Source organism: Diabrotica virgifera, chromosome 6, assembly GCF_917563875.1.
Source record: "Diabrotica virgifera virgifera chromosome 6, PGI_DIABVI_V3a".
Lineage (NCBI taxonomy): Eukaryota > Metazoa > Arthropoda > Insecta > Coleoptera > Chrysomelidae > Diabrotica > Diabrotica virgifera.
The window spans coordinates 161,849,966-161,876,276 of NC_065448.1; the positions used below are offsets into that span (position 1 = coordinate 161,849,966).

At 31.8% G+C, this 26,311-nt stretch overlaps 3 protein-coding genes across 6 annotated transcripts in view; 2 read left to right on the top strand and 1 right to left on the bottom strand.

The window, feature by feature from the left end:
- LOC126886404 (zinc finger protein 45-like) overlaps window positions 1-26,311 on the top strand; it is a 174,883-nt gene that overhangs the window by 83,935 nt on the left and 64,637 nt on the right. The window lies entirely within an intron of this gene.
- LOC114335576 (zinc finger protein 227-like) overlaps window positions 1-26,311 on the top strand; it is a 102,754-nt gene that overhangs the window by 39,731 nt on the left and 36,712 nt on the right. The window lies entirely within an intron of this gene.
- LOC126886403 (uncharacterized) lies at window positions 11,685-19,126 on the bottom strand. Of its 4 annotated transcripts, none has more exons than XM_050653334.1 (7): window positions 18,368-19,126; window positions 13,641-13,863; window positions 13,295-13,582; window positions 13,024-13,116; window positions 12,702-12,967; window positions 12,445-12,607; window positions 11,685-11,849 (listed from the first exon to the last, which is right to left on the bottom strand). In XM_050653334.1, exons 2-7 carry the CDS (start codon window positions 13,840-13,842, stop codon window positions 11,737-11,739), a joined length of 1,125 nt encoding a protein of 374 aa, XP_050509291.1. In that variant the 5' UTR covers window positions 13,843-13,863; window positions 18,368-19,126; the 3' UTR covers window positions 11,685-11,736. The 4 variants fall into 4 exon arrangements, with proteins under 4 accessions (XP_050509291.1, XP_050509290.1, XP_050509289.1 ...); XM_050653333.1 differs by having other exon boundaries at window positions 13,641-13,880; XM_050653332.1 differs by having other exon boundaries at window positions 13,641-13,895.

A 26,311-nucleotide genomic window follows, 5' to 3' on the forward strand; every position in this document is an offset into this window, starting at 1 on the left:
ATTGTCTCGATTGACACCATTGGTGGTTTTGGAGGATCTCGTTCAACAAAAAAATATCTTCATCTCCTAGTAGACCATTTCTCAAGGTATGCCTATTGTTTGACATCGAAAACACAAAACTCTGATGACTTCATAAAGTTAATTAAAAAGGTAACAGAAGATCACAAAATTAAAACTGTGATGACTGATCAATATCCTGGCATCAACTCAAAAGAATTCAAAGATTTCCTAAAGGTCAATAACATCAAAATAATATTTACTGCCGTTGATGTACCATTTTCAAATGGTATCAATGAAAGATTAAACCAAACATTGGTTAATAAAATCAGATGCAAAATAAATGAAGGTGACAGGAAAACAGCATGGACAACAATTGCTCAAAAATGTATAGAAAAATATAATGAAACTGAACATACCATCACAAAATTTTCACCAAAATATTTAGTAGAAGGAAAAAATGTAAGCATCCTACCAAATGAACTAAAATCTAAAGTCACAGATGCAGATCTCGAAATAGATAGGACAGTTGCCTTGGAAAATACAAAAAAATCACATGATTATAATAAAAAGCAGTTTGATCGACATAGGAAGGAAATTGATTTAAACGTTGGGGATTTAGTATATGTGGAGAATGGTAACCGTCTAAATAGAAAAAAGTTAGACGAATTAAGGATTGGACCATACAAAATATTAAAGAAGATTTCCAATTCAATTTACGAAGTTCATACTGAGCATAGAAAAACAGAATCAAACCTCTTCCATATAACTAAACTTACTCCAGTATTGAAATAAAATATTTAGTGAACGTTCAATTTTTGTTTTGAAAGTTTTTCTCCAAGGGGGGGAGATGTAAAGAAAAACTATTGTTTATTTTTTCTTTAATATTTATTTATATTCTCATTTTGTTACGCCACTGTCAAAACATTAAGTTCTTCTTCTTATTTTTATGTTGACTTATGACTTGTGAGGTGTTTTGACAGTGACAATTAATTATGTTCCATTATTGAAATAATATTTGTTACCTGTTTAAAATAAATTAGAATCTAGAATATAAGCTTTAAATGTTGTTTCTTTTCTTACAGGTAATGTATTTGTAAATCGTTAATATTGTACGTAAAATAATAAAGTTCCTTTTTTTACAGAGAGAAACACAATTAAGTTTTTATTCACCAAAAGTTTGACGGTTAAAAACATTATTACATACATAATTTCACTTTTTACGTTAATTGTTTACGTTATGCAATAAAGTTTCAAATTTTTGCCGATTCCGGCTACAAATTTGGTGCGACAAACAGGGGAGGCCTATGTCCAGCAGTGGATTGAAAGAGGCTGATGATGATGTACCAATCATACTGTGTTTTTTTCCTAAAGTTTGGAACACCCTGTGGAATATTCTAGCATATGTAAAATATTAAAATTAAAACTCGATTGTAGACTTAGGCTTTCTTAACATTTTCCTTTTTAATTCATTTAGTTATGTGGGATAATAAAAAAGTTATGTGCGTTAATAACTATCCATGTTTTTCATCAATAAATCCTCATAGTAGGGCAGGAAAGTATGCTAAATTTGCAGTTACTCAAGCGTTATGGGAACCTATTGGATTGTGAAGGGTATGTGCTAAAACCAGAAACATGTTAAGTTTTCCATAAAGTGGGGAACTTTTCATTTTTTAATTCAATTTTCCATTTGAAATAATCGTGTTTTTTTTTCGTTTATTGCTCTACAGGGTGTTTCATTAATAATTGTCCATATAGTAACTGGAGAAACCTTAGCACAAAATACGAAGATTTAACCTAAAACACTTAAATAAAATATGGTTCCTTACTGAGTTACAGGGTGTTCTATCTAAAAATTTAAAAATTATTTTTGATCAGCATTTTAAAACTATTCCAACATATCCTTTTCATACTTGGCATAAAGTGCGACTACTATACACCCTACAAAATTGTGATAAACAAACGTTTCTAGGTACTACCAGAGGCGTACAACTGGGGATAGTAAATGGTTGATTTTTCTCAAATTCTACGCCACTGGAGGAATTACTATTTTAGTGCCATTTTTAGATTGTCCAATACTTTCTACGTAAATAATATACTCTTCATTGGTAACGATAAAGTCATTAGTTTTCGAGATATTTGAAGTTAAATATGAAACGACACAGTTATTTTGATTAATTTATGATGATTCATATGTAGTGTGACCAACTAGTCCGAAAAATCCGGGACATGGCCCGAATTACGAAGTCGTCTCCCGGCGTCCCGGACAAGGCTTCCGGGCCGCATATTTATAGATGCTTGCGTGTGTAGACACCAGGGTGTTGAAATCAGTTAGGGTTTGGAGAAACGGTACATTTACAGATGCTAGCGCGTGATGACACCACGGTGTTGAAACCAGTTAGGGTTTGGAAAAATAGTACGTTTACAGACGCTAGCGTGTGTTGACACTAGGGTGTTGAAATCAGTTAGGGTTTGTAAAAACAGTACATTTACAAATACTAACAGATTTGGACACCAGAGTGTTGAAACCAGCTAGCTTTTTTAGTGGTTATACATGCATAGATGCTAACGGCTATTGACTTTGATTTTATATACCTACTGTTGTGGAAAAATATTTAAGTGATTTAGGTATTAATTAATAATTAAACGTTGTTGGGATATAAACAATAATATATTAACACAAAAAACATATTAACATAAAAAATAATGTTGTTCTGAAGCTATGTGCTTGTGGCATCTTTATAATTAACTATTTAGATGGGAAATAAGCCACAATTAAATTTAAAAAAAATAATTTTATTAATGGTTCGACGCCCAAATCGGGTGTCGTTGTCAAAATACAAAATACGTACTACTAAATTAAACAAAAATGTTGTTGTTTAGTAAAAAATACTTTAAAATGTATAATATATGTATGAATTGCCAATATAAATAAGTCAGATTAAAAAAATTATTAGTAGAATTTTTTACTAAGCAACAACATTTTTGTTTAATATACAGGGTGTTTGGTAAAGAATGGGCCATAGCTTAACCTCAGGTTCCTGAGGTTAAAATAGGCCGATTTAAGCTACTTACCTTAGTACAAAGTTTATAATAACCGAGAAACAGGGTGTCAAAGTTAAACTTTTTTTTTATTTATTATTGAATATTTCCTGACAGATATGAGATAACAACATGAAATTTGGTATGTGAGGTTTTTTTGGGTCGAGAAAACTAAATTCCCTACCAAAAATTATGTATTGCCCAGAGAGCGCCACATACGCCTTTCAGCACTTATTTATTACGTTAAATTTTTTTTATCCCTCACTCTGTATAATTTTAACATTAAAATTTTTATTCTCCTATTAGTTTTACTTAAAAAAGCTATACTTCTTTCATCTCTCTAAACTCAACCGTTTTCGAGATAAACATTTTAGCATAAGCATTTTAAATCTGCGATACACCATCATTTTTAGCATAATATCCTTGTAGTTACACCCGAAAAATAACTTAAAACCATAATAATTGTGCCAGTTCTCAAATTGGCACAATTATTGTACACTTTCCTGGTGACACCTCCAAGACTTCTACAATTTGCAAGTCAAATGGATGCTGCAGTGAAGACGAGAGGGAAGGAATTCTACACTATGCAATTCACATCCCCCGTCTGCAGCTGGTAAAGTTCCAACGGAAAAATGCACCTATTTACTCTACGGAGCAATACGACCATAAAATAAAAATGTATACCATTTTTATTCATTTGCAATGCGAAGGCAAAACAATCTTACTTTTCAATTAGAATACGGAGTGCAGTCCAGTCCCTTGAACCGCGATTTTCGGCTCTTATTGGAGCCTTCATCGGAAGGAACGTAGGCACTGTTCTCCATCGCCGTAATTAATCATAATTAAGAGTTGGCGCAATGATAAGAATTGACAGTTATTTTAAAACGAATATATTCGTATAAATTTTATTGAATTTGAGTGACATTATATTTTCCATAAGATGTGTGCGATGTCCTTTGCGATACATTTTTGGATAATTTTATGGTTTTAAGTTATTTTTCTGATGTAACTACAATGATATTATGCTAAAAATTATGTTGCACCGCAGATTTAAAATGCTTTATTTCGTAAACGGTTGAGTTTAGGGAGATGAAAGAGGTATATCTTTTTTAAGTAAAACTAATAGGGGAATACAAATTTTAATGTCAAAATTATACGGAGTGACGGATAAAAAAAATTGAACGTATTAAATGAGTGCTGAAAGGCGTATGTGGCGCCCTCTGCGTAACACATAACTTTTGGTAGGGAATTTAGTTTTCTCGTCCCGAAAAACCCTCACATACCAAATTTCGTGTTGATATCTAATGCCTGTCAGGAAATATTCAATAATAAATAAAAAAAAAGTTTAATTTTGACACCCTGTATCTCGGTTATTATAAACTTTGTACTAAGGTAAGTTAGCTTAAATCGGCCTATTTTAACCTCAGGAACCTGAGGTTAAGCTATGGCCCATTCTTTACCAAACACCCTGTAGTAGTATTTTTTATTTTGACAACGACACCCGATTTGGGCATCGAAACGTTAATAAAATTATTTTTTTCAATTTAATTGTGGCTTATTTCCCATCTAAATAGTTAATTATAAAAATTCCACAAGCAAATAGCTTGAGAGCAACATTATTTTTTATGTTGTTCTTTTGTGTTAATATATTATTGCTTATATCCCAACAACGTTTAATTATTTACTAATACCTAAATCACTTAAATATTTTTCCACAGCAGTAGGTATATAAAATCAAAGTCAATAGCCGTTAGCATTTATGCATGTATATTAATTACTAAAAAAGCTAGCTGGATTCAACACTCTGGTGTCCAAATCTGCTAGTATTTGTAACTGTACTGTTTTTCCAAACCCTAACTGATTTCAACACCCTAGTGTCAACACACGCTAGCGTCTGTAAACGTACTGTTTTTCCAAACCCTAACTGATTTCAACACCGTGGTGTCAACACGCGCTAGCATGTGTAAATGTACTGTTTTTCCAAACCCTAACTGGTTTCAACACCGTGGTGTCATCACGCGCTAGCATGTGCAAATGTACTGTTTCTCCAAACCCTAACTGATTTCAACACCCTAGTGTCAACACACGCTAGCGTCTGTAAACGTACTGTTTTTCCAAACCCTAACTGATTTCAACACCGTGGTGTCAACACGCGCTAGCATGTGTAAATGTACTGTTTTTCCAAACCCTAACTGGTTTCAACACCGTGGTGTCATCACGCGCTAGCATGTGTAAATGTACTGTTTCTCCAAACCCTAACTGATTTCAACACCCTGGTTTGCAAGCATCTGTAAGACACTGATTTCAACACGCAAGCATCTGTAAATATGCTTCCGGGCCATCCGAATTTTCAACGTTTTGGTAAAATTCTATTTTGAAATTTTGAATAAGTTATTCGTATCAGAATTCACATCAAATTGATATATCCATAATTCGAAAAAATGTGTATTAAAATTGCTTATTTTTACGTAAAGAATCCAAATCTGCAATAAATTAAGATTTTAAATTAAATCCCCCACCCCACCTCCGTGGGTGCTCGTGTTTGGTGCCATTCGATAAATTTTTCAAAAATATTGAATACGTGTATTTTGGAGTTTTTCGATCTGATGTTCATTTCGCGAAATATCGCAGGGTTCGTATTTAAAATTTTTAATTTACCCCTCACCCCTTTCCGTGGGAGTTCGTATTTGGTATCATTCGATAGACTTTTGAAAAATATTGAACACATATTTTTTAGTTTTTCGATCTGATGTTCATTTCGCGAAATATTCGCTTTTTTTGTGAAACTTTGTGACTCACCCATTTTCTTAGGCCCCGTTTAAATCGTCAGATTTTTTAAATATACACTATTTTCCATGTACTTAACTTACCTTATCTTAATCTGACGATTTCGAATTTTTCTACGGATAGATTTTTTTTCGGATCCCCCTTAACGAACTCCCGTGTATTAACAACCAACATTATGGTAGAGGTACATTTACAGGGTACAAGGTTTCTCACTATTTGCTTATGTTGGATAATAAAAAAGTTATGTGCGTTAACAACTAGATATGTTTCCATCAATAACTGCTCATCTTCTGCTTAATTTAATAAACAATCCTAAACTAGGATATGAGAAACACAAAAAAAGCGAATATTTCGCGAAATAAACGTCAGATCGAAAAACGAAAAAATTCGTGTATAATATTTTTCAAAAATCTATACAATAATACCAAACACGACACCCCACGGAGAGGGGTGGGGGATTAATTTTAAAATTTTAAATGCGTACTCTGCGATGTTTCGCGAAATGAACATCAGATCGTAAAACTGCAAAATACACGTATTCAATATTTTTCAAAAATCTCTAATGGCACCAAACACGACCCCCCACGAAGGTGGGGTGGGGGGTTACTTTAAAATCTTAAATAGGAGCCCCCAATTTTTATTGCAGATTTGGATACTTGACGTAAAAATAAGCAACTTTTATTCGCAAAATATTTTCCAATTATGGATAGATGGCGTTGTAATCGGAAAAACCATTGGTTTAAATGGAAAATTAAATTGAAAAATAGAGAGTCGCACACTTTATGTAAAACTTAACTTTTTTGGCTTTAGCACCCACTCTTCACAATCCAATAGGTCCCCATTGCAGTATTATTGAAATGTTCTTTATTTAGCACTTTATTATAATAATAATTATAATTATAACTTCTACTGTCAATCCTGACATCCTGTCATTCTCTCCAAAGAGGTTCTGTCTAAAGTACCGACAACGTTTCTGAAGGAAACGTATAAGTGATTGCATACTGAGCTGACTCTACATTCTCCTCTTTTTAAGGGCGGGACATGGTTTGAAATCAACATATCAAGCACATTTTTGTGAATTTTTGTCGAAGCTATGGTACAATTATTTTATTTTTAAATTAAATAAACATATTAAGTACAATTCAAAAAATATTTAGAAAAAAATTAAATCCAAAATATTGAAAAGTAAGCCATTGGTGACAAATTTTGACAGGCAGCACACAAAAAAATGGATTTTGCGGTGGACATCAGAGCTCGTCACTAGATCATATACGAAACAAAAAATTCAAAAAGATTTAATTAGCTTAGAGTTAGAGTTTCACGGGGTCACAACGTCGAGTTTTTTATTTTTAATGATTTTTGAATTTTTGGTATCACTCAGAAATCAAAAAAATGAAATTTTTTATTTTATGTTCTTTTTTTTTCACCCCTGTAACTTATTAAAATAAACATAGAAGATTTCAGGGACTTTCGACCCTCGGTAATAATGTAATCTTGCATTTTGCGTTTAAATTTTTCAAAAATACTTATTAGTTTTCTCAGGATTATAAAAAAATGAATGCATTTAAAAAGCATTGGACCGACATTTTGCACAAGTATTGCCTATACATTTTTGTAATCAGGGTCTCAAAAGCTTTTAAATGAGGTGTCATATGATGTACTTTCCCATATGAAGTTTAAAATTTAATTTATTACCATAATTTTATATGTGGATGATTGCATCCCGCGACATAAATGACTATCTATCGTACTCTTGGAGAAATACTCACTTCTGTCAAACGTGATAAAATAAACTTATATAATATATAAGATATACATTTCATGCATATAAGACATACATATACCTTTTTCCATAAAACTCTCGAAAGTAGAATTGGTATTTACTGCATCATCGTTGATCTGTATCGGACACACTGAAAAATCACATGACTTGTTTTGTATGCTCTCAGAACTTAAATTTTATCCAAGATCAGTAGGTCTCATAGTATGATCTATCTGATAAGATGTACCTTGTAAATATTATTATCATCATTACTATTAATATTATCACCCAAATTACGTTGATTTTTAAACAAATAATCACTTATATTGCGACATTTGAATTTTTTACTTTTTAAGTTCTCGGTAGAAGCTTCTGGTTCCTTTCGTTTATTTGACATCTTATAACTCTTCGTAAATCACAAACTATATTAAAAAAAAAAGAATAAACTCAAAATACTATTAATCACGCTAACAATTTACAAACTAAGATCTGTACGAATCAGTATTAGAGATGTTACGTGCATCCATACCCAAAATACACTAATTACTAATAATAATAATTAATAAGGGCAAGGGTGTTATTTTTTCGCGGTCAGCTATCGGCGTGTGAACATATTTATATTTTCGGCGAATTAATATAGTTTTTGCTAGGCGCGCAATTTTCGAGAGATTTTCGGCGAATCTGTTATCTGCAAACTATTTTATAATTATACGTAGAGATGCTTAAGTATGCGTTCACAGTATATAGGATTACATATTTTTTTAAATATGCTTATTGTGATCATTTTTAATTCTTAATTTATAAGAATTATAAATTACTCATTTCCAAATACACTGGCGTCACTGACCCGTTTTAGCCAAGCCCCATACTAATAAAATATATTTATATGTAATTCATAATTCATATAATATTGTAATTTTAAAACATGTATAATGATCCATTTGAAACAATAAATGAATGTTTTTGTAATCTTTATATTATAATTAAAAAAAAATAAATCACTTGGGTTGACCCATCGCGCCTCCTGGATCCGCCACTGTCACTGAATATTATTCTGTGTAATACCATCTGTGGTAAACTGACAACTACAAATTCAAGAATTCTGACTATGTTGCCAAATCTTTCCACTAATCTATCAGGCCAAAAAAAGTTCTAATAATCAACTGCAATTAAATTCAAAACAAACAACAAATATTTGTTAGTTCATGTTTTATATAGGTATATTAAAAAATGTCAGAATCCATAAAATAATACGGGAAATTAAGAATTTTAATTTTTCGGGAGAAAAAAAGAGAAATCGGTATATCTACCGAAAAATTATGGGTCTACCAAGGCGGGGGTGGGGGCGGCGGTCGCCGACCTTGCCCAGGGCGGCAAATTCACTAGGGCCGGGCCTGTGCAGAACTGCAAGATATTGCTAATAATTTATGGAACCCCGATGATGAATCTCCTGAAGTAGGTGGCATTAAAAGTGACTCTGAAATTGAAGATACTTTCGGAAGCAAATGAGAAAAATGATCAGCAAGTATTATTGAGTGATAATGAAGAAGAATGTGTAGTTACAAGTTCCCAGATTTCAGAGTGTGTAATTTTTGAAACTAAGGATGGAATTAACTGGAGGAAGAGTCAACCACAACCGACATGACGTATGCGATCCTGCGGCATAATAAAAAGCAAAGTGCACAAAGTAATGTTAGCCCCTGGTCAAAATGTAGATGATCCTGTTGATTCCTTTTAATTGTTTGTGGACGAAAACATTGTGAACGAAATAGTGAAGTGAAAAATATAAAGAAGCCGGAAAATTCCTGGGGATAGGGAACTGTATAAATATTGCGACTCTACAGAGCTATACGCCTTTATTTGACTACTAGGCCAATCAAGTTAGGTTTTTACTAGACATAACGGAAAAGACGAGGTTTGACAGTTGAAATGTGTAGTATGAGATATTACAAAAAGACTACCATCTTTGGATTCATCAATTTTTTAGTGGAACATTTTTTAAATAAACAATCAAAACGTCAAACTTAGTTTTTTACTCATAACTTAAAAACTGGTTTATTTAGAGATTAGTTGTCCACAGGTAACTTTCTCAGAAAAAAAAGATACATCGAATGAGATACGCTAAATAAAAATCGGTTAATAAACAAAAAAGTTATTGCAAAACGGATGACAAAATCACTGTTTTTGAATAAAGTTAATAACAATTTTATTGTTTGTTAAAATACGTTTTAATATACCCAAAATTGAGGGCACTATGGTGTTTGAATGGTGTGCAAAAAATGGTCCAGATCTGTTAAATAGTTTTCGTAAAATTGAATTTGTTTATAAAATTTTTTGAAAAACTAGCTAATTTCTGAGGCTGGTCCAGTTAATATGGCTGAATGTATCTCAATAATCCGGGGCTCATTTCCTTCGTTAAGATGTATACTAACAGCTTATGAAAAAAAAAGTAAAAAAAATTACATATACCCAGATAGCACAAGTACGTTTTATGGACATCCAATGGACGTACATCTGTGTACATTGGAACGTCCGATGGACGTCCCGCTAAGGTACAATGGACGTCCGATGGACGTCCAACGAACGTCCAGAGTTCACAAAATTGGACGTCCATAGAACGTCCACAACAAACGTACAGTGTACGTTGTTTGAGCTTTCAGTGTACATTCAATGTACGTTTTATGGACCTTCAATGTACGTCTTATGGACCTTCAATGTACAGTAAAACCTGTGTTACCGGCCACCTGCCAAAATCGGCCACCTTTACTAACGGACACCTGTACTAACGGCCAGTTTAGAAATTCCCCAAATCAATTGTGTAGACTACAAAAACTGGCAATACCGGCCAATAGTTTTTTCATTTTTAGTGGCCGTTACTGTACGTCGTATGGACATTTGTAGCGCACTTTTCACAAAGTAATCTACAGTAAAACCTGTGTTACCGGCCACCTTTACTAACGGACACCTGTACTAACGGCCAGTTTAGAAATTCCCCAAATCAATTGTGTAGACTACAAAAACTGGCAATACCGGCCACCTTTCTATATCGGCCAATAGTTTTTTCATTTTTAGTGGCCGTTACTGTACGTCGTATGGACATTTGTAGCGCACTTTTCACAAAGTAATCTACAGTAAAACCTGTGTTACCGGCCACCTGTACTAACGGCCAGTTTAAAAATTGCACAAACCAATTATATGTAGACTACAAAAACTGGCAATACCGGCCACTAGTTCTTTCATTTTTAGTGGCCGCTACCGATAGGTTTTACTGTAGTATCCATAATTTTGTGAATCAAAGAGCCTTTATAGGAAATAGTTCCTACATTACTAAAATTTATACTTTAAAATATTACAAAAGACCTTTTTTATTTTTCTTTACTATAACTTTATTATAGGAATTTCATTAATAAAATGTCTTTAAGGGTATAGGCGCAAAATCTTCATCCAATGCTATTTAAATACATTTATTTTTTTCGAATCCTGAGAAAACTAATAAGTATTTTTGAAAATTTTAAACGCAGAATGAAAGATTACATTATTACCGAATGCCGAAAGTCCCTGAAAACTTCTATAATGTTTATTTTAATAAGTTACAGTATAGGGATAAAAAAAAAGAAAATTTAGTGGGATTTTCAATTACAAATATTTCATTCAAAAGAAGCTTTTTGTTTATTCTAGGGGGACTTTCAGCCCTCGGAAATAATGTATTCTTTCATTCTGCTTTTACATTTTTCAAAAATATTAATTAGATTTGTCAGGATTCGAAAAAAATGAATACATTTAAATATCAATTGGACCAAGATTTTGCGCCTACTCTCTTAATTGCTGTTTTTTTCCTCTCTCAATGTTTTGCTTTTATAAATCCCTTAGTTAGAAAATCCCAAAAATTTAAATATGCCAGATAAAAGCTAATGTAGTGCACATTTTCCAAAAAACAGTTACAGATTATCTTAAGAAGTCTAGAACTGAACAAATTAATTTATCATTAAGTAGGAAGGTTTCATTAAAGAGTCTTGAGTAAAAAAATTGAATAGCAATAGAAGGTGTGGGCACAAAGGAATGTCAATTTATTCATTCGTAAAATAATAGAACACAATGCAGTAAAATACGTGTATTAAAAAAAAAACAAATCATGTACTTTATTTAATCTATAATTGTTCAGTTTTATTCTTGGCTCGTTCTGTGCACCTTCGCAACCATTTTGCCATGTCATTTTCAATTTCCTTCCATGTTGCTGCTTTAAATTGTTGCTGGGCTGCTTCTGAAAATAAAGCAAAACAAAACTTATTGATTGGTCTTATTGATAAGTCTTCAAATTGTTAGGAAAGGGGTATGGCAAATAGATCTGTGGATTGCTTGGATAGGTAACTAACAACTCATGGTTCCTAAAAAGTCAATCAACAGATACAGCAAGAATTGATGCAACAAACAAGCAGCTGCTCAATTTTTGACCCTTTTAAAGTGATCGACGTTATTTATTCAAAATTTATGTTTGCCATAACTACTACCTACAATAAAACTACCTACTATTATAAAATTTATTTAATGGTCTTGCGAGCATATGATAAATTGTTAAAGCAGGTATGGCTATTTAGTCACTGGTGTCAACTTAGTTGTATACCTTAATGCAATGTAAAACACACTGGAAAATTACTCTGATATTGCAGTCCATCCTTGAAATACTTTTTTATTATGTATTTTACAAGTATTTTGCAATTATTCATACAAACTCACAAACCAATACACAAATTATTACCTACGTGTATAAAATACATACCTACTGATGCAACTGAACAAAAGATTATATGATCCCTACAGTTAATAATAAAGATACTGTAGTACAAAAATATACTTACTCCCTAATAACTCTGCCAACTTCAGAGCCTTGAAGCTCTTTTTTGATTTTCTGCCCAAGAAGCTGTATTCTGCTCCTGCAAATCTGTCAGCAATTAACAGTCCTGTTGCACGGAATAGAAAATCGTAGACATCCTTGCCTCCAATTTTGTACAGAGCCATTACCTAGAACAAAAAACAATATGAAAATGTCTGATTGTTTTTGAATAAAAGTTACACCCTTACATTGATAAGAATTCAAATAAATTTTATAACTTACACTTTTTTTCATATTGTCTTCATCCGATAGGTATGTTTCAAATTCTTCTAACTCTTGTTCATTGCCTACAGGTAAGTATTCTAGTTCTGTCAATAGAGACGAAGCATGCCCCTGGACCTGCAATGTATTGTCTTCATCCCTTTTGTCAAGCCTCTTTTTTAAATCACTTACGTCACTTACAATATCTTGCATCATACTTTGTAAGATGTTTTGCTTTTTAAGCAACTTTTTTAAATGTTCCAGAATTATATGATTTGTAGTAGTATCTAAAAAATAATCAAGATGTATATTAAACACAGAGATTTAATTTTTGAAGACAAACCATTGTCAGACGTATCTTTGTTTGTACTGCAAAAAACGGCTGGCGAAGATAAATTGGCACCCCTGCTTGGTGATTGTGTCCTCTGAATATTGCCTGAAAATAACAGCACATATTACAAAAAAATGTAAACCGCCGTATAATAAATAAAAGCCCACTTTTACTCCTGTAAAAACAGAAATGTTAATTAAAAATGTAAAAATAAAGTATAACTGACAGCAAAGGCAACTTAAAAAAAGATTCGCTTGTATCTAGTAAAACATTAATATTTTACCTGTGCTACCAAATAATGTATTTCTAGAGACACTTCTAGGTGTATCTTCAATTCTGCTGGTACTTGCACCAGCACGTTGCAAGTCACTCATTTTAGGTTTTTTTAATGCAGGAGGCTCTGGAAAATCGTCTGCTTCTTCATCTTCTTCAAAAGACGAATACGGTTCAAAACGTTTTTTGAAAATCTTTCTTTTATTTAAGCCCCTCTCTAGGCAACTTTGCGAATCTGACTCGAGATCTGACTTTTGGGTGGCATAAAATACTTTCTTTTTGGCTTCTTGAAAACTACCTACGATTATAAAATAATTTTAATAAGTTCATAACATTTTTGAGCAATCAAAACTTACCAGCAACATTGTTTTTGAGGTGCTCAAATTTAAATAAAGACCAACTTTTTTCCGGGCTGCTGCAACATTCAATTGCCTCTCTAATAACATTTTTGGGGAAGGGTGGCCAGTAGCAAAGATTGTTATGCAACCAAGAAGTGGGCACTGCTTCCACAGCATCATTTTCGTCTGGAAATTTGACTACAGTCCAGGTGTTTTCCATTTTATGCCAAGACTACGAAAACTAATTTCCAGACTGTACTAGAAAACCATTTGCTTGCAATGATAAAATGATAAAAAAATCAATTTTATATGAAAGTTACGATCCACAGATTGAACCTCTTTAGCCAAAAAAGTGCAAACTCCAGTTTCAAATCAGTGATTCAAACATTTAAGTGATGGCAACTTGCAAAAAATACATCAATTATTTATATCTTCAATATTAATATGTGTTAATTGTTTTTATCGCCAACCGTCACTAAAGTCATTCATTATTGTACTCATTTGCGGCAGTAAAGTAACACTTTATTGTACTGAAAGAAGAATTTTACTTTACCTGTCGCGATTAATCGAGATTGAATGTAAGTGGTCGATGACAGTAATCGATTATTTATTTGAGTTCTTACAATTTGTTTACCTTAATTATTAAAAATATTGTACCAAATTAACTACATTGCTAATTAAATTTATGTCAAAAAGTGAAATTCTGTAGTATTTTGTAATTATAATCATATTTATACAATACATCAAAACTTTACCGACTTAGTAATTATTCAATATTGATAACTATCGATTAAAAATCAAAAGCGGCCATCATGCAAAAGACATCTGTCATGAAATTATTATGACGTCTAAAATTTAAAAAGTTCTTAATTATTGTAAATTGCAAGTAAGTGTTAAAACCAATATCAAATTGTTAGTGATAAAATTTTGTATGTACCACGTCAGTAAAGACTCTTTATCGAACTCTTCTGTTATTCGCCTCGCTAGCTACACTCGATCTGCTCATAATATCAGACTCGTTCGATAACGAGTAACTTTACTGACTTGGTACATAAATAATCATTATTATATTCAATTCTTTGAGCATTCTCTTTTTCTTATATAGTAATACATATTCTTTACTTTCAAAATTTCTGCTTTCAGCTTGCCATTTGACACTTTCAATCATATGATGTCCTTTTAGAGTAGTCAGATTGCATAGTTAAAAATGTGTCACATAGCTTTACAAGCTTTGTCTCTTTTAAAGAACATTTCATTATGAACATATAGTAAGGGACAACTTTTAACACTGGAAAAAAAGTATGTAAACTGTTTTTGTCACTATAAAGGTACATCATTTGAAGAAACTATTTCAGTAGCTTGTGGTGATTAATGTGTAAATTATTAAATTTTAATTTTGTAATGGTCAGTACCTTTACTGTAATAATTTTGATTAGCAAAAACTTATTCATATGTAACCTAATAATAAACTAATCCTACTATTAATACACTGTTCAATGAATAATTTAATTATATTTAAGGGCAACTGACATCCCATTTAACGACAATGTTAACATTATGTCACATACCTCTGTAATCAAAACACTTAGAAACCTAATTTTTTTTTATTTTATTTTAATTTTTTTTTAAATACTCTTACATAAAAACCCAAAAATTTTTGGATTTTATTTATCTTACTTGTTTTTGTACATTTTTCAATACTAACTTTAGGCAGAACTTGATATTATCCATCTACAACCACTGTAAAAATTTGGACCTTTTATCATCTAAGGATCCAGAGATATTTGACATCGAAAGTTAAAAATTTAATAATATTCAGGAATTCGCAAACACATAAAACACTCTAATAGGCTATAAAGCTACCGGTCCACGGAATTGATTGCAGACGTTCAAAAAACAAATAATTTTGTAATCATGGATATTTTATACTATAATGTGTTACATCATTGGAAAGAGAAGATTTCAGAGAAGAATTTTCAATTACAGTCGAACCCGCTTATTAGAATACCGGTTATAGGAATATCCCGGTTTAAGGAATAGAAATTTTAGGTCCTGAAACGTTTTTACTAGCCACAAATGATCGGTTATTAGAATATCTCGGTTATAGGAATAATTTTGCTTGGCGCAAAGGCTATTCCAATAAGCGGGTTCGACTGTATAACCCAAAAAAATTTAACAATTAAATTTTTAGAGTATGGCAGCCCTAAAACACCAATTGGGCAGTAAAATGTAAGACATATTACTGCTCACAGTGTAATAAAGGCATAACAACATGCCAGTCCTTGCAGATGATTTTTACATTTTTATGTGTAATTTCTGCAATGCTCCATTGTTTCAAACTGCCTAATGTAGAAACATTGAAACAGTGTATAATAGATGACTCACAAGGTGAACTGAAAAAACTTTTTACAGACTTATATTCTCTACCAATAATGTACATATTTCCATTGATGTCTATAATATTTTCAACATTTACTATTGAGTTATCTTTTAAGGAGCAACAGTTGTCAAATTCTTTTGTTTTAAGAGTGAAGTCTTTAAAAATAATTTGAGTATATTGCGTACATTGTTCATTATTGACTAGTGGACCCGTACTGTGTTCAAATTTCGGAGTTCCGAACTGTTTATAGCCTATATGATGACTATTATTAGCTATATGATTCTGTTCTGTAATTCTTTTGACAATCTGTGCTAAGGGCTTATCTCCTTTTCTGATTAATTTTTTTAATTTCTGCAAATAATTTTCAAAGGGAAACGAGGAGAAATTCTGAAGAATACCAAATCTGGCTGCATCATCACATATATGTATTAAATTATGTACATTATGTGACACATTTTCTTTTCCATACAAAATGATAAAAGTTTCAATGAAATATTTTAACAGTGACCTTGCATATTCTATGTAATTTTGCAATAAATTCGAGTTTGACAATATTGTTGTTGCAATATGTAAACACAAAAAATTGTTATACATATTTTTTGGTAAAATATTTTTTAAAACAACTGGTCCAGTATAGCACAGCAACTGCCGAAACTCAGTGGCTTTAAATCGTTTCATTTCTTGAAGTGAGCGGGGCTTCCTAACAAATTCAACAGGAATGTACTTAGCAGTTTCTACCAGTAGATTAGACAATTCAGTCACTTTTGAAGATTGCAATCTATTAGGTAATTTACCTGACAACCACAACAACAAAAGTTTTTTCATTACCCCCAAACATATTAAATGCATGTAATCAAGAGGCACATTTTTAATCATGTCAAAGTTTGGTATTAATTCTAAAATAGATGTACCATTATGATGTTGTTCATCAACTTTTTGTCTAAACTCTAAGTCATTCCTCATATTTAACCCTTCAAATTCCGGGAAACAGACAGTATTAAAATAAGTACCTTCAGTATAACACTTAGAACATGAACTATAGCCAGTGTGTCCCTTGGTAAAAGATATGAATGATTTAGCCGGTGCGTCACAAATAAATGCAATAATTTTGAAATTGTAATGTTTGCCATTATGAAAGTATCCATTGTTTGTAAAATAAATAACTTCATCTATAAACTGAGTCAAAAATTCATTGGGATCTTTAGGCTTTTCTAATCCGTGATACAGCCCAATAACTTCTACCAAGGGTTGTTTGTACAGCTGACACAAAATGGGATATAACTGTTTGCTGCTAGACTTAGCAATTGGCAGACCATCTACGTTAATCATTAGTTCAAGACAACTCAACTGACTGCACTCTTTTTCTCCTAGTGCATGTAACAGATTGTTTAACGTAAATGAAAGGCCAAAATGATAGTACTGACCTGGAGAAATATCTACAACAGCAACTTCCCTTGGAGTTTTTAGTAAAGTTCTACTATCTGAAGGTAAATCCGGGTGATCATTTTTCAATAATTTTAATAAGTCATTCAGGGCATTATGATGAATTTGGTATTTACATGCCCATTTAGCTAGTGAGGATTCCAAATGAAATTGATCTACTTTATTAAAAACTGGATTATTTTTACTGTCAGTAGAAGCACCTTCTTCACTTATTTCATCCAAATCAATACTGCCACTTTCCAAATCTGAATTACTAAAATCTACATGCATAATATCATAATCATGTGGTACTATATTTTGATAAGATGTAATACCCGATGTTGAAGCCCCGTCATTACTATCATACTGTTCGCTTACAAACTCATTCAATGGACAATGTTGAGTATTAGTAGAGGGTAAGGAACTATTAATTAGCTCTATATTTAACTGAGTTTCCTTTTTAGCTCTTTTATATATAGATCTACGCAAGCGTAATCTTGGCATTTTGGAAATAATGGAGTAATTGGACTTTCTAGAGTAATCTGTAACAAAGTTACAGTGGTAGATGCTTTTACTTAAAAAACAAAAATTAAAATGATACTTAGGTGTTTTCTGTAACTGACAAACCCCACACCATCATAGAAAGTAACCTAACATTTCAGTAAATGAGTAGAAAATTTAAAGCAATCTTTAATCGAATCTAAAGGAGACACTGATCTAATATTTAAAAATGCCCTATTATGATAAAATCTATTTTCCTTAGCCGCCTTTGTTTAAAATAATTATGTAAGCAGACACAAAAACAATTATAAGTTTATAGTAGACCTATTTAATCTTTAATGACTTGTTCAAAGTTAAAAGATTATCAGCCCTTACACAGAATTTCTGTTTCTTTATTTAAATATATTTATGTAAACAGATTTTATAAAAAATATATACTTACTTCAGTTGAAAACGACTATATCACAGGAGTACAAGATGTATTTAATATATTTGCTAAAAACGATTACCAGATAATGGCGGCGTGGGCGTAAGGCGAAAATGGTATGATATGAAGATGAAGCATGCAAGCATGAACATAGAAAGAGGGTTGAAGGGATGAAGATGAAATTTATAAACAAAACCTCCCTTCCACAACACTGAACAAAGAACAAAACAAAACACGTCACGCCACGCCGAGCCATTTGGTAACTAAAAAGACATTCGATGAGAAACAAAACGCGGGAAATTTAACAGTTAGAAAATGCACATTTTTAAGATTTAAATTGGTACTGTCTAATTATTGTAAGGTCTATAATTACCGACGTAGCTCCGTTAATACTGAAAAGTTTACGATCATTTTATCATGATCTAATGTATTATTATATTATAATATATTATATAAGTTTAATTAAAATAATTTTAATGGTTCAGTGTTTTAATTCCATGATAAAAATATGTGACTACATTTATTAGAAGCTTCTTATATTCTACTAATAATATGGCTTCGATTAAAACAATAAGTTATATAATTACTCATAAATAATAATCATGTTTTGTGTATAAAATCTCCATGGACGACAAATGGACGTCCAATGTACGTTGAAATCAAACGTCCAATGGACGTCGCGCAATGTACGTACATTGTACGTCCAGTTTTGGTCCATGGACGTTTGGACATCAAATGTACGTTATATGGACGTCCATCGGACGTTGTGTGCTATATGGGTACGTACACAAAATTATTTGTTAATAAATAGCAGTTTTTAAGCTTATAAACAATTACAATAATTTCGTAGAAATTAGATCAAATTAAATGGCAATAAAAAATACGGAAAGCTGGTTAAAATACACAACTTTCAAAAAAAATTTTTAGGTCCTACGACCCTTGGGGTCTGAGATAGCCCCTTTTTTTTGAAAAAATCACTGTTACGTTAATTAACAACACTAAGAGCTGAAATTAACCAATCTTTTATAAGAAAAGTCAAAGTTTTTAACAAAGTTTTTAGTAAGAAAAAATGTTCAAAATTGTTTAAATAGGAGTGTTATAAACACAGAGTATTTTCCGTTCCGACTAAAGTAAAAAATAGCGGGCGTAGTCGACTGACTGAATAGTGGGCGCGTTTGGCGACCGGCATGCGGCAGCAACTATTAAAATTACGTTATCCCGACCAAAAAAATCCACTTTAAGGTGAATGACAAATTTTCGTCATTCCTTATGTTTTCGAGGTCTCTGAATCCGAATATGGAGTTAATTTTTTTCTAGAATTAGTGGAACATGTTCAAAAATCAAATTTTATGCAAAAATGCGAAAAATCAATTTTGATGATTTTTCAGTTTTAACTCACTGTATTTTTGGTCGCTGTAAATATTTCCTTTTGAAAATTTTACTGTGTTATCTTTGAAGCATTTAGATAACAATGAGATTTTTCCAAAATGACTCAACACCTTAAAAGAGAAGTTGTTAATTTTTAAACATTTTGTCGTCATATCTCGTTAGTTTCATGTTTACTTAAAAAAGTTGAATGACAAACTTTTTAGTTTATAATTTTAATTAACACAGAAATAAAATATAATTTATGAAGAAGTTTTCCAAAAAAATTTAATTTAAAATATGCAATAGGAAAAATGTTATGTGACTTTATAGACGAGCGGCACACCCCAAAAAAAGCTTATTTCTCGAGATACTGATACTAATTTTGGTCATACTTTATATTTTTGATGGTGCTCAAAACTAAAATTAGGGTTGTTTTGAATTTTACGTGGGGGAACATTATCAAAATCGCAACTTTACCCTAAAAATAAAAAAAAAACACGTTTTTTTGAGTTTAATTTGCTACAACTCTGTTCCATTGTCATATTTTTTCCTGGTATTTTTATAGTATATATTTCTCACCTTTCTGAAGACAATGCTGAAGACCTGCTTCAATATTTCTGTCTTGCCATAAAGAAAGTTATACATTGTTTGAAATAAAAGGTGCAGATTCTTGAATTGCAAAGTTTAATCGCAAAAGTTGAGTAACAAAATTTGAAATTTAGCTGTTTAATTAATTTTAAGTTAAAATCTAGAGTACAGAGAACAAAATGTTTTATAGAAAAAAGTGGTGTAACTTTTAATTTTAAGAAAAACGTGATTTAATTTTTTTTATTTTTAGGGTAAAATTGCGATTTTGACAATGTTTCCCCATCTAAAATTCAAAATAAAACTCATTTTCGTTTTCAGCACCATAAAAAGTATAAAGTAAGACCAAAATTAGCCATTCACCACACCGTGGTTGATATCTCGAGAAATGAGCGTTTTTTTGGGGGGGAGTACCACGTACCACTCGTCTATAAGGTCGCGTAACTTTTTTTCTGTTGCATATTTTGACTTTGTGGCCTTTTTATTGTTATTTTTTAAATGTATTTATTTAAAATATAATTTTACTAAATAAATGTGCAACATAGTAATATTCATAAAATTCAAGTTTCTACCAAAATATATAAATATAATATTAAGCTTCAAATCCGGTATACTGTCAATGTTAAAAATGGGCTGCAACGGTCTAGCGCTAGCGAATGCTAGTCCGCGAATTTATTCTCATTCGGCTGCGCCCATCATTTTTTTTTTTACTTTAGTCGGAACGCAAAATACTCTTTCTTTATAACAATACTGTTTAAACAATTTTTAACATTTTTTCTTGCAAAAAACTTTGTTAAAAACTTTGACTTTTCTTATAAAAGATTGGTTAATTTCAGATCTTAGTGTTGTTAATTAACGTAACAGTGATTTTTTCAAAAAAAAAAGGGGCTATCTCAGACCCCAAGGGTCGTAGGACCTTAAAATTTTTTTTAGAAGTTGTGTATTTTAACCAGCTTTCAGTATTTTTTATTGCCATTTAATTTGATCTAATTTCTACGAAATTATTGTAATTGTTTATAAGCTTAAAAACTGCTATTTATTAACAAATAATTTTGTGTACGTACATGTATTTTTTTTTATTTTTTTTTTTTTTTCATAGGGTATTAGTATACATCTTAACGAAGGAAATGAGTCCCTGATTATTGAGATACATTCAGCCATATTAACTGGACCAGCCTCAGAACTTAGCTCGTTTTTCAAAAATATTTATAAACAATTTAAATTTTGCAAAAACTATTTAACAGATCTGGACCATTTTTTTCACACCATTCAAACACCATAATGCCCTCAAGTTTAGGTATATTTAAAAATATTTTAATAAACAATAAAATTGTTATTAACAATATTCAAAAACAGTGATTTTGTCGTCCGTTTTGCAATAACTTTTTTGTTTATTAACCGATTTTAATTTGGTGTATCTCATTCAATGTATCTTTTTTTTCTCAAAAAGTTACCTGTGGACGTCAAATTTCTAAATAAACAAGTTTTTAAGTTATGAGCAAAAAACTAAGTTTGACGTTTTGATTATTTATTTAAAAAATGTTCCACTAAAAAATTGATGAATCCCAAGATGGTAGCCTTTTTGTAATATCTCATACTACACATTTCAACTGTCAAACCTCGTCTTTTCAATTATGTCGAAAAACGGCTTATTTTTTACTAACTTGATTGGTCTATACTACTAACAACAGGGCACCTGAGTGCCAACATCCATAATGTAGATATACTTTGGAGTAAGTTTTATGTACCTACTATGTTTAAAGCTACCATGGGGTTAAAATGATTCAAAAATTTGCTAAGATTTGTTCGATTTGACGATAAAGACACGAGGTCTAAACAAGAAGGAACGACAAATTAGCAACAATACGCGATGCGTGGAATCAAGTCAACCAAAACTTTTAGAAATACATTATTTACCAGGAAAAAACATAACGGTAGATGAGCAACTTGTTCCGTATCGAGGTAGGTGTCCTTTCAAGGCAGTATATTCAAAGCCAGATAAGTGTAAGCACCCTCGAGGTAGACCGCATACTATGGTAGCACCTTTTTTTTAATCTAGACAATTTAAATTTAACTTTAATAAAAAATCAAAAACGAATATTTGAAAAAGATATGGGTAAATATGAATAGTACATTCAAGATCAGTGGTGGGCCCAACGGACCCGAGTTGCCCGGTTACGTAAGTAAAATGTGTTGCCAGGATAAGGGTTAATTGTAATAAATCAATATGTATATAAAAGTATATATTCAGGTAGGCAAAATAAATATTTAGTTGACATGACATGTACAAAACACTGTTAAAATAATTTTTAATTTTAAGTTCATTATACCAGTTTATAAACCAATGCTGTGGTGTATTTTTTTATTTACACAGTGAATTGAACTTGTTACGATTTTCTTAGAAAATTGGTTATAACTTTGTAAATACCCTGTGTAACATAATAAACCTTTATATTTTTGTGATGGGGAAGTTAAGAAGATTTTGAACTTAAAATAACATATCTATATAGGGTGTTCCATTTAAAAAACATAAGTTTGGTCTGCCACTATGTTATTAAACGCCCTGTAACGTTCTAACTAATTTGTAACACGAGGCTCAAAGTTTGCTACAATTTTTGTTACTAACTTTTATTGCTATCTATTACTATTGGCTCCGTGCGTCTCCCCTCTACGTACAGTCACGTGATACGCTGTCAGATTTTGTAAGGACGTTTTAACATTGAGTCTTATGGGATTATTTTGTTAAACTTGAATATTTTATTTTGTAGTGATAATAACCGAATACAATTGTTAGAATTCATTAGTTATTAATTTATACTGTAATTTATAGTGCAACAAAATATTTTCTTTTTCGTTAATAAATATTTATTGACATAAACTGCGATAGTGAGGTTATGCATACAAAATCAAACTGATAATCAATATTGGAAAGTGAAGAATTTATAGTGCGTTTTTATTTTCTGTTTATATTAATACATAATATCACTAGCGTGACACGGCATTTTTTTAAATGTCTCATTTAAACATACACAAAGCGTCCTTATAAAATTTCAAAAAACCGCCACCATGAGCAGGTCGGTCGATTTTGCTTTGACACTTTGTTAACGCTCGGAGCGAATAGCGCATCTACTGAGCTTTATCACACTAGTCAATCGCCCTGTATATTTTATCTTAATACTTCTGCTACCCTTAATCACGAATTTTTGTCTCTTATCTTTTTATTACTGTTTTAGAATGTTAAACTCATTAAAGGAACTATACAAAATTTACAATTAACATGCAGTAGAAATAAACAAAGTAACAAACCAAGACACGTCAAATGCTACTAGGAGTACTCCTGAATCATAATTCGGTGGCTTAGGAACACACAAACGTATCTACATTTTTTTATTTTCTGAATTTTTGCATATAGACATATCAAACTTCAACCTATTTAATAGTGACATGAACGTATCTCCACCTTGCTCTTGTTCTGATTTGCGATTACGTATCTACATATTATAATGTTCAACTAGCTTAGAGTAACATAAGTGTAACGGGCGATACGACTTGGTGACATCAAAAAATTTAGTCAACAAGTTTGAGGCGGCACACATAGTGGAAGCGGTTTCCGCTTACGGGCAAACCGCGCGGGTATGGTAATGCGGCACACATAGTGGACTCGGTTTCCGCTTACGGCCAAACCGCGCGGTTCTCGCCCACGGGTATGGTAACACAGTGAAGACGGGTAAAAGCGAGAGAGATCGTTCAAATTTGTCAGTTGCGTCTACTACTTGTAGCAAAATGTCGTCTTTCGATGACGATATAATTGCTTTAGATTCTGTTTTGACTAAACTGAAAAGAAAGAGAGTTGGTGTACATCCTATTAATCGAGAAAGATTAATTTATGGAGAATATCATCATGTAGTTCAAAAATTAAAAGAAGATAATGAACGATTCTTCCAGTATATGAGAATGACTCAAAAGACTTTCAATTATATTTTGGAGAAAGTGGAGTATCGTGTAACTAAAAACTGGTGTAATTTACATAAATACATAAACTGGGCGTCATAGAAAACGGGCACCCTAAAAAATGGGTCATTTTTGATGTCACGTATCTCCTAAACCTGTTGTCCGATTTAAGTAATTTTTTGAATATGTTATGGCCCTATTCATTGTCAATATCCCTGTAATAATATTTTTGCAAAACAGGTAAATTTTCATTGTATACCGGGTGTACGAATCAAACTGTGTTTTTTTCTCAAAGATCGCAACACCCTGTGGAATATTCTAGCATTTATAAAATACTGAAATTAAAACCCAACTATAGCCTCAGGTTTTCTTAACATTCTGTTTTTTTTATTCATTCGCTTATGTTGGATAATACAAAAGTTATGTACTTTAACAACTAGGCATGCTCTTTATCAGTACAGGGTGTTTCTAAAGAAGTACGACAAACTTTAAGGGATAATTCTGCATGAAAACATAATGACCGGTTGCTTTATAAACATATCTCCGCAAATGCTTCGTTTCCGACATATAGGATGTTGAATTTTTCCTTACAAACTGATGATTTATTTATTGCCCTAAAACCGGTTGAGATATGCAAATAAAATTTGATGGGATTTAAGACGTAATTTTTGAACATTTTTTGACATTCAATTAAAAAAATTTTATTCACCATTGGCGTGCATACGAATTATATGATCGGTCATATTACCCGTATGCGCTCCAATAGTGAATATAAAATTGTAAGAAAACATTTAACATCCTGTATCTCGGAAACGAAGCTTTTGCGGATATATGATTATAAAGCAAACTGTCATTATTTTTAATGCAGAATTACCCCTTAAAGTTTGTCGAACTTATTTAGTCCCTAAAACCCTTTAGACTTATAACACCCTGTACTGATGAAGAACATGGCTAGTTGTTAAAGTACATAACTTTTGTATTATCCAACATAAGCGAATGAATCAAAAAACAGAATGTTAAGAAAACCTGAGGCTATAGTCGTGTTTTAATTTCAGTATTTTACAAATGCTAGAATATTCCACAGGGTGTTGCGAACTTTGAGAAAAAAACACTGCTTGATTCGTACACCCGGTATACAATGAAAATTTACCTGTTTAGCAAAAATATTATTACAGGGATATTGACAAAGAATAGGGCTATAACATATTCAAAAAATCATTTAAATCGGACAACAAGTTTAGGAGATACACGACATCAAAAATGACCCATTTTTTTAGGGTGCCCGTTTTCTATGACGCGCAGTGTATTTACATATTCATTGTAAAATCACTGAACTCGCGCGACAAAAAGAGGGAATAAACTAAATTCTCATTCGAGTAAACATTAAAACCGCGCGGAAAAAACTAAATTCTCATTCTAGTAAAAGCGGTCAGGCGGATTAAAGCGGTTGGCCCGCGCGAACCTGCTTTGACTATGTTCATGTACATTTAAAGACGTGCATTCATTTTGAAAACGTTTAAAAGCGGGTCCGCGCGGTTTAACCGTAAGCGGAAACCGCCTTCACGGTGTTCGCCGACTGAGTCACAAAACCGTAACAGCTGTTACAGTGCTGTGTGTTGAAAATGTTTAAAAGATTTGTCAGCAAATTTACTCTTACGTTCATGTAACGGTGATGTTTTGAACTACAAATTTGTGTTTTATTGGTTTCGTACTTTAATTAACAATGTTTTAATGTTTTTTTTTTAATATTAAACGTAATTAAAAAATAATAATCATTTTTTTTTATTCCTATTACATCTAGAGTCTTCAATGCAACTACTATAAAATAATTAATTATTAGGAACACAAAAACGTAAGAGCATTCTAATTAATTAAATTAATTATTTCTTGAATTTCCATACCTATAAATGACAGGTATTGGCTCCGTGCGTCTCCCCTCTACGTACAGTCACGTGATACGCTGTCAGATTTTGTAAGGACGTTTTAACATTGAGTCTTATGGGATTATTTTGTTAAACTTGAATATTTTATTTTGTAGTGATAATAACCGAATAC

What these genes read in the sequence shown, in the direction of transcription:
- LOC126886403 (XM_050653331.1), bottom strand. Translation starts at nt 17,928, where the DNA reads ATGCCAAGATTACGCTTGCGTAGATCTATATATAAAAGAGCTAAAAAG.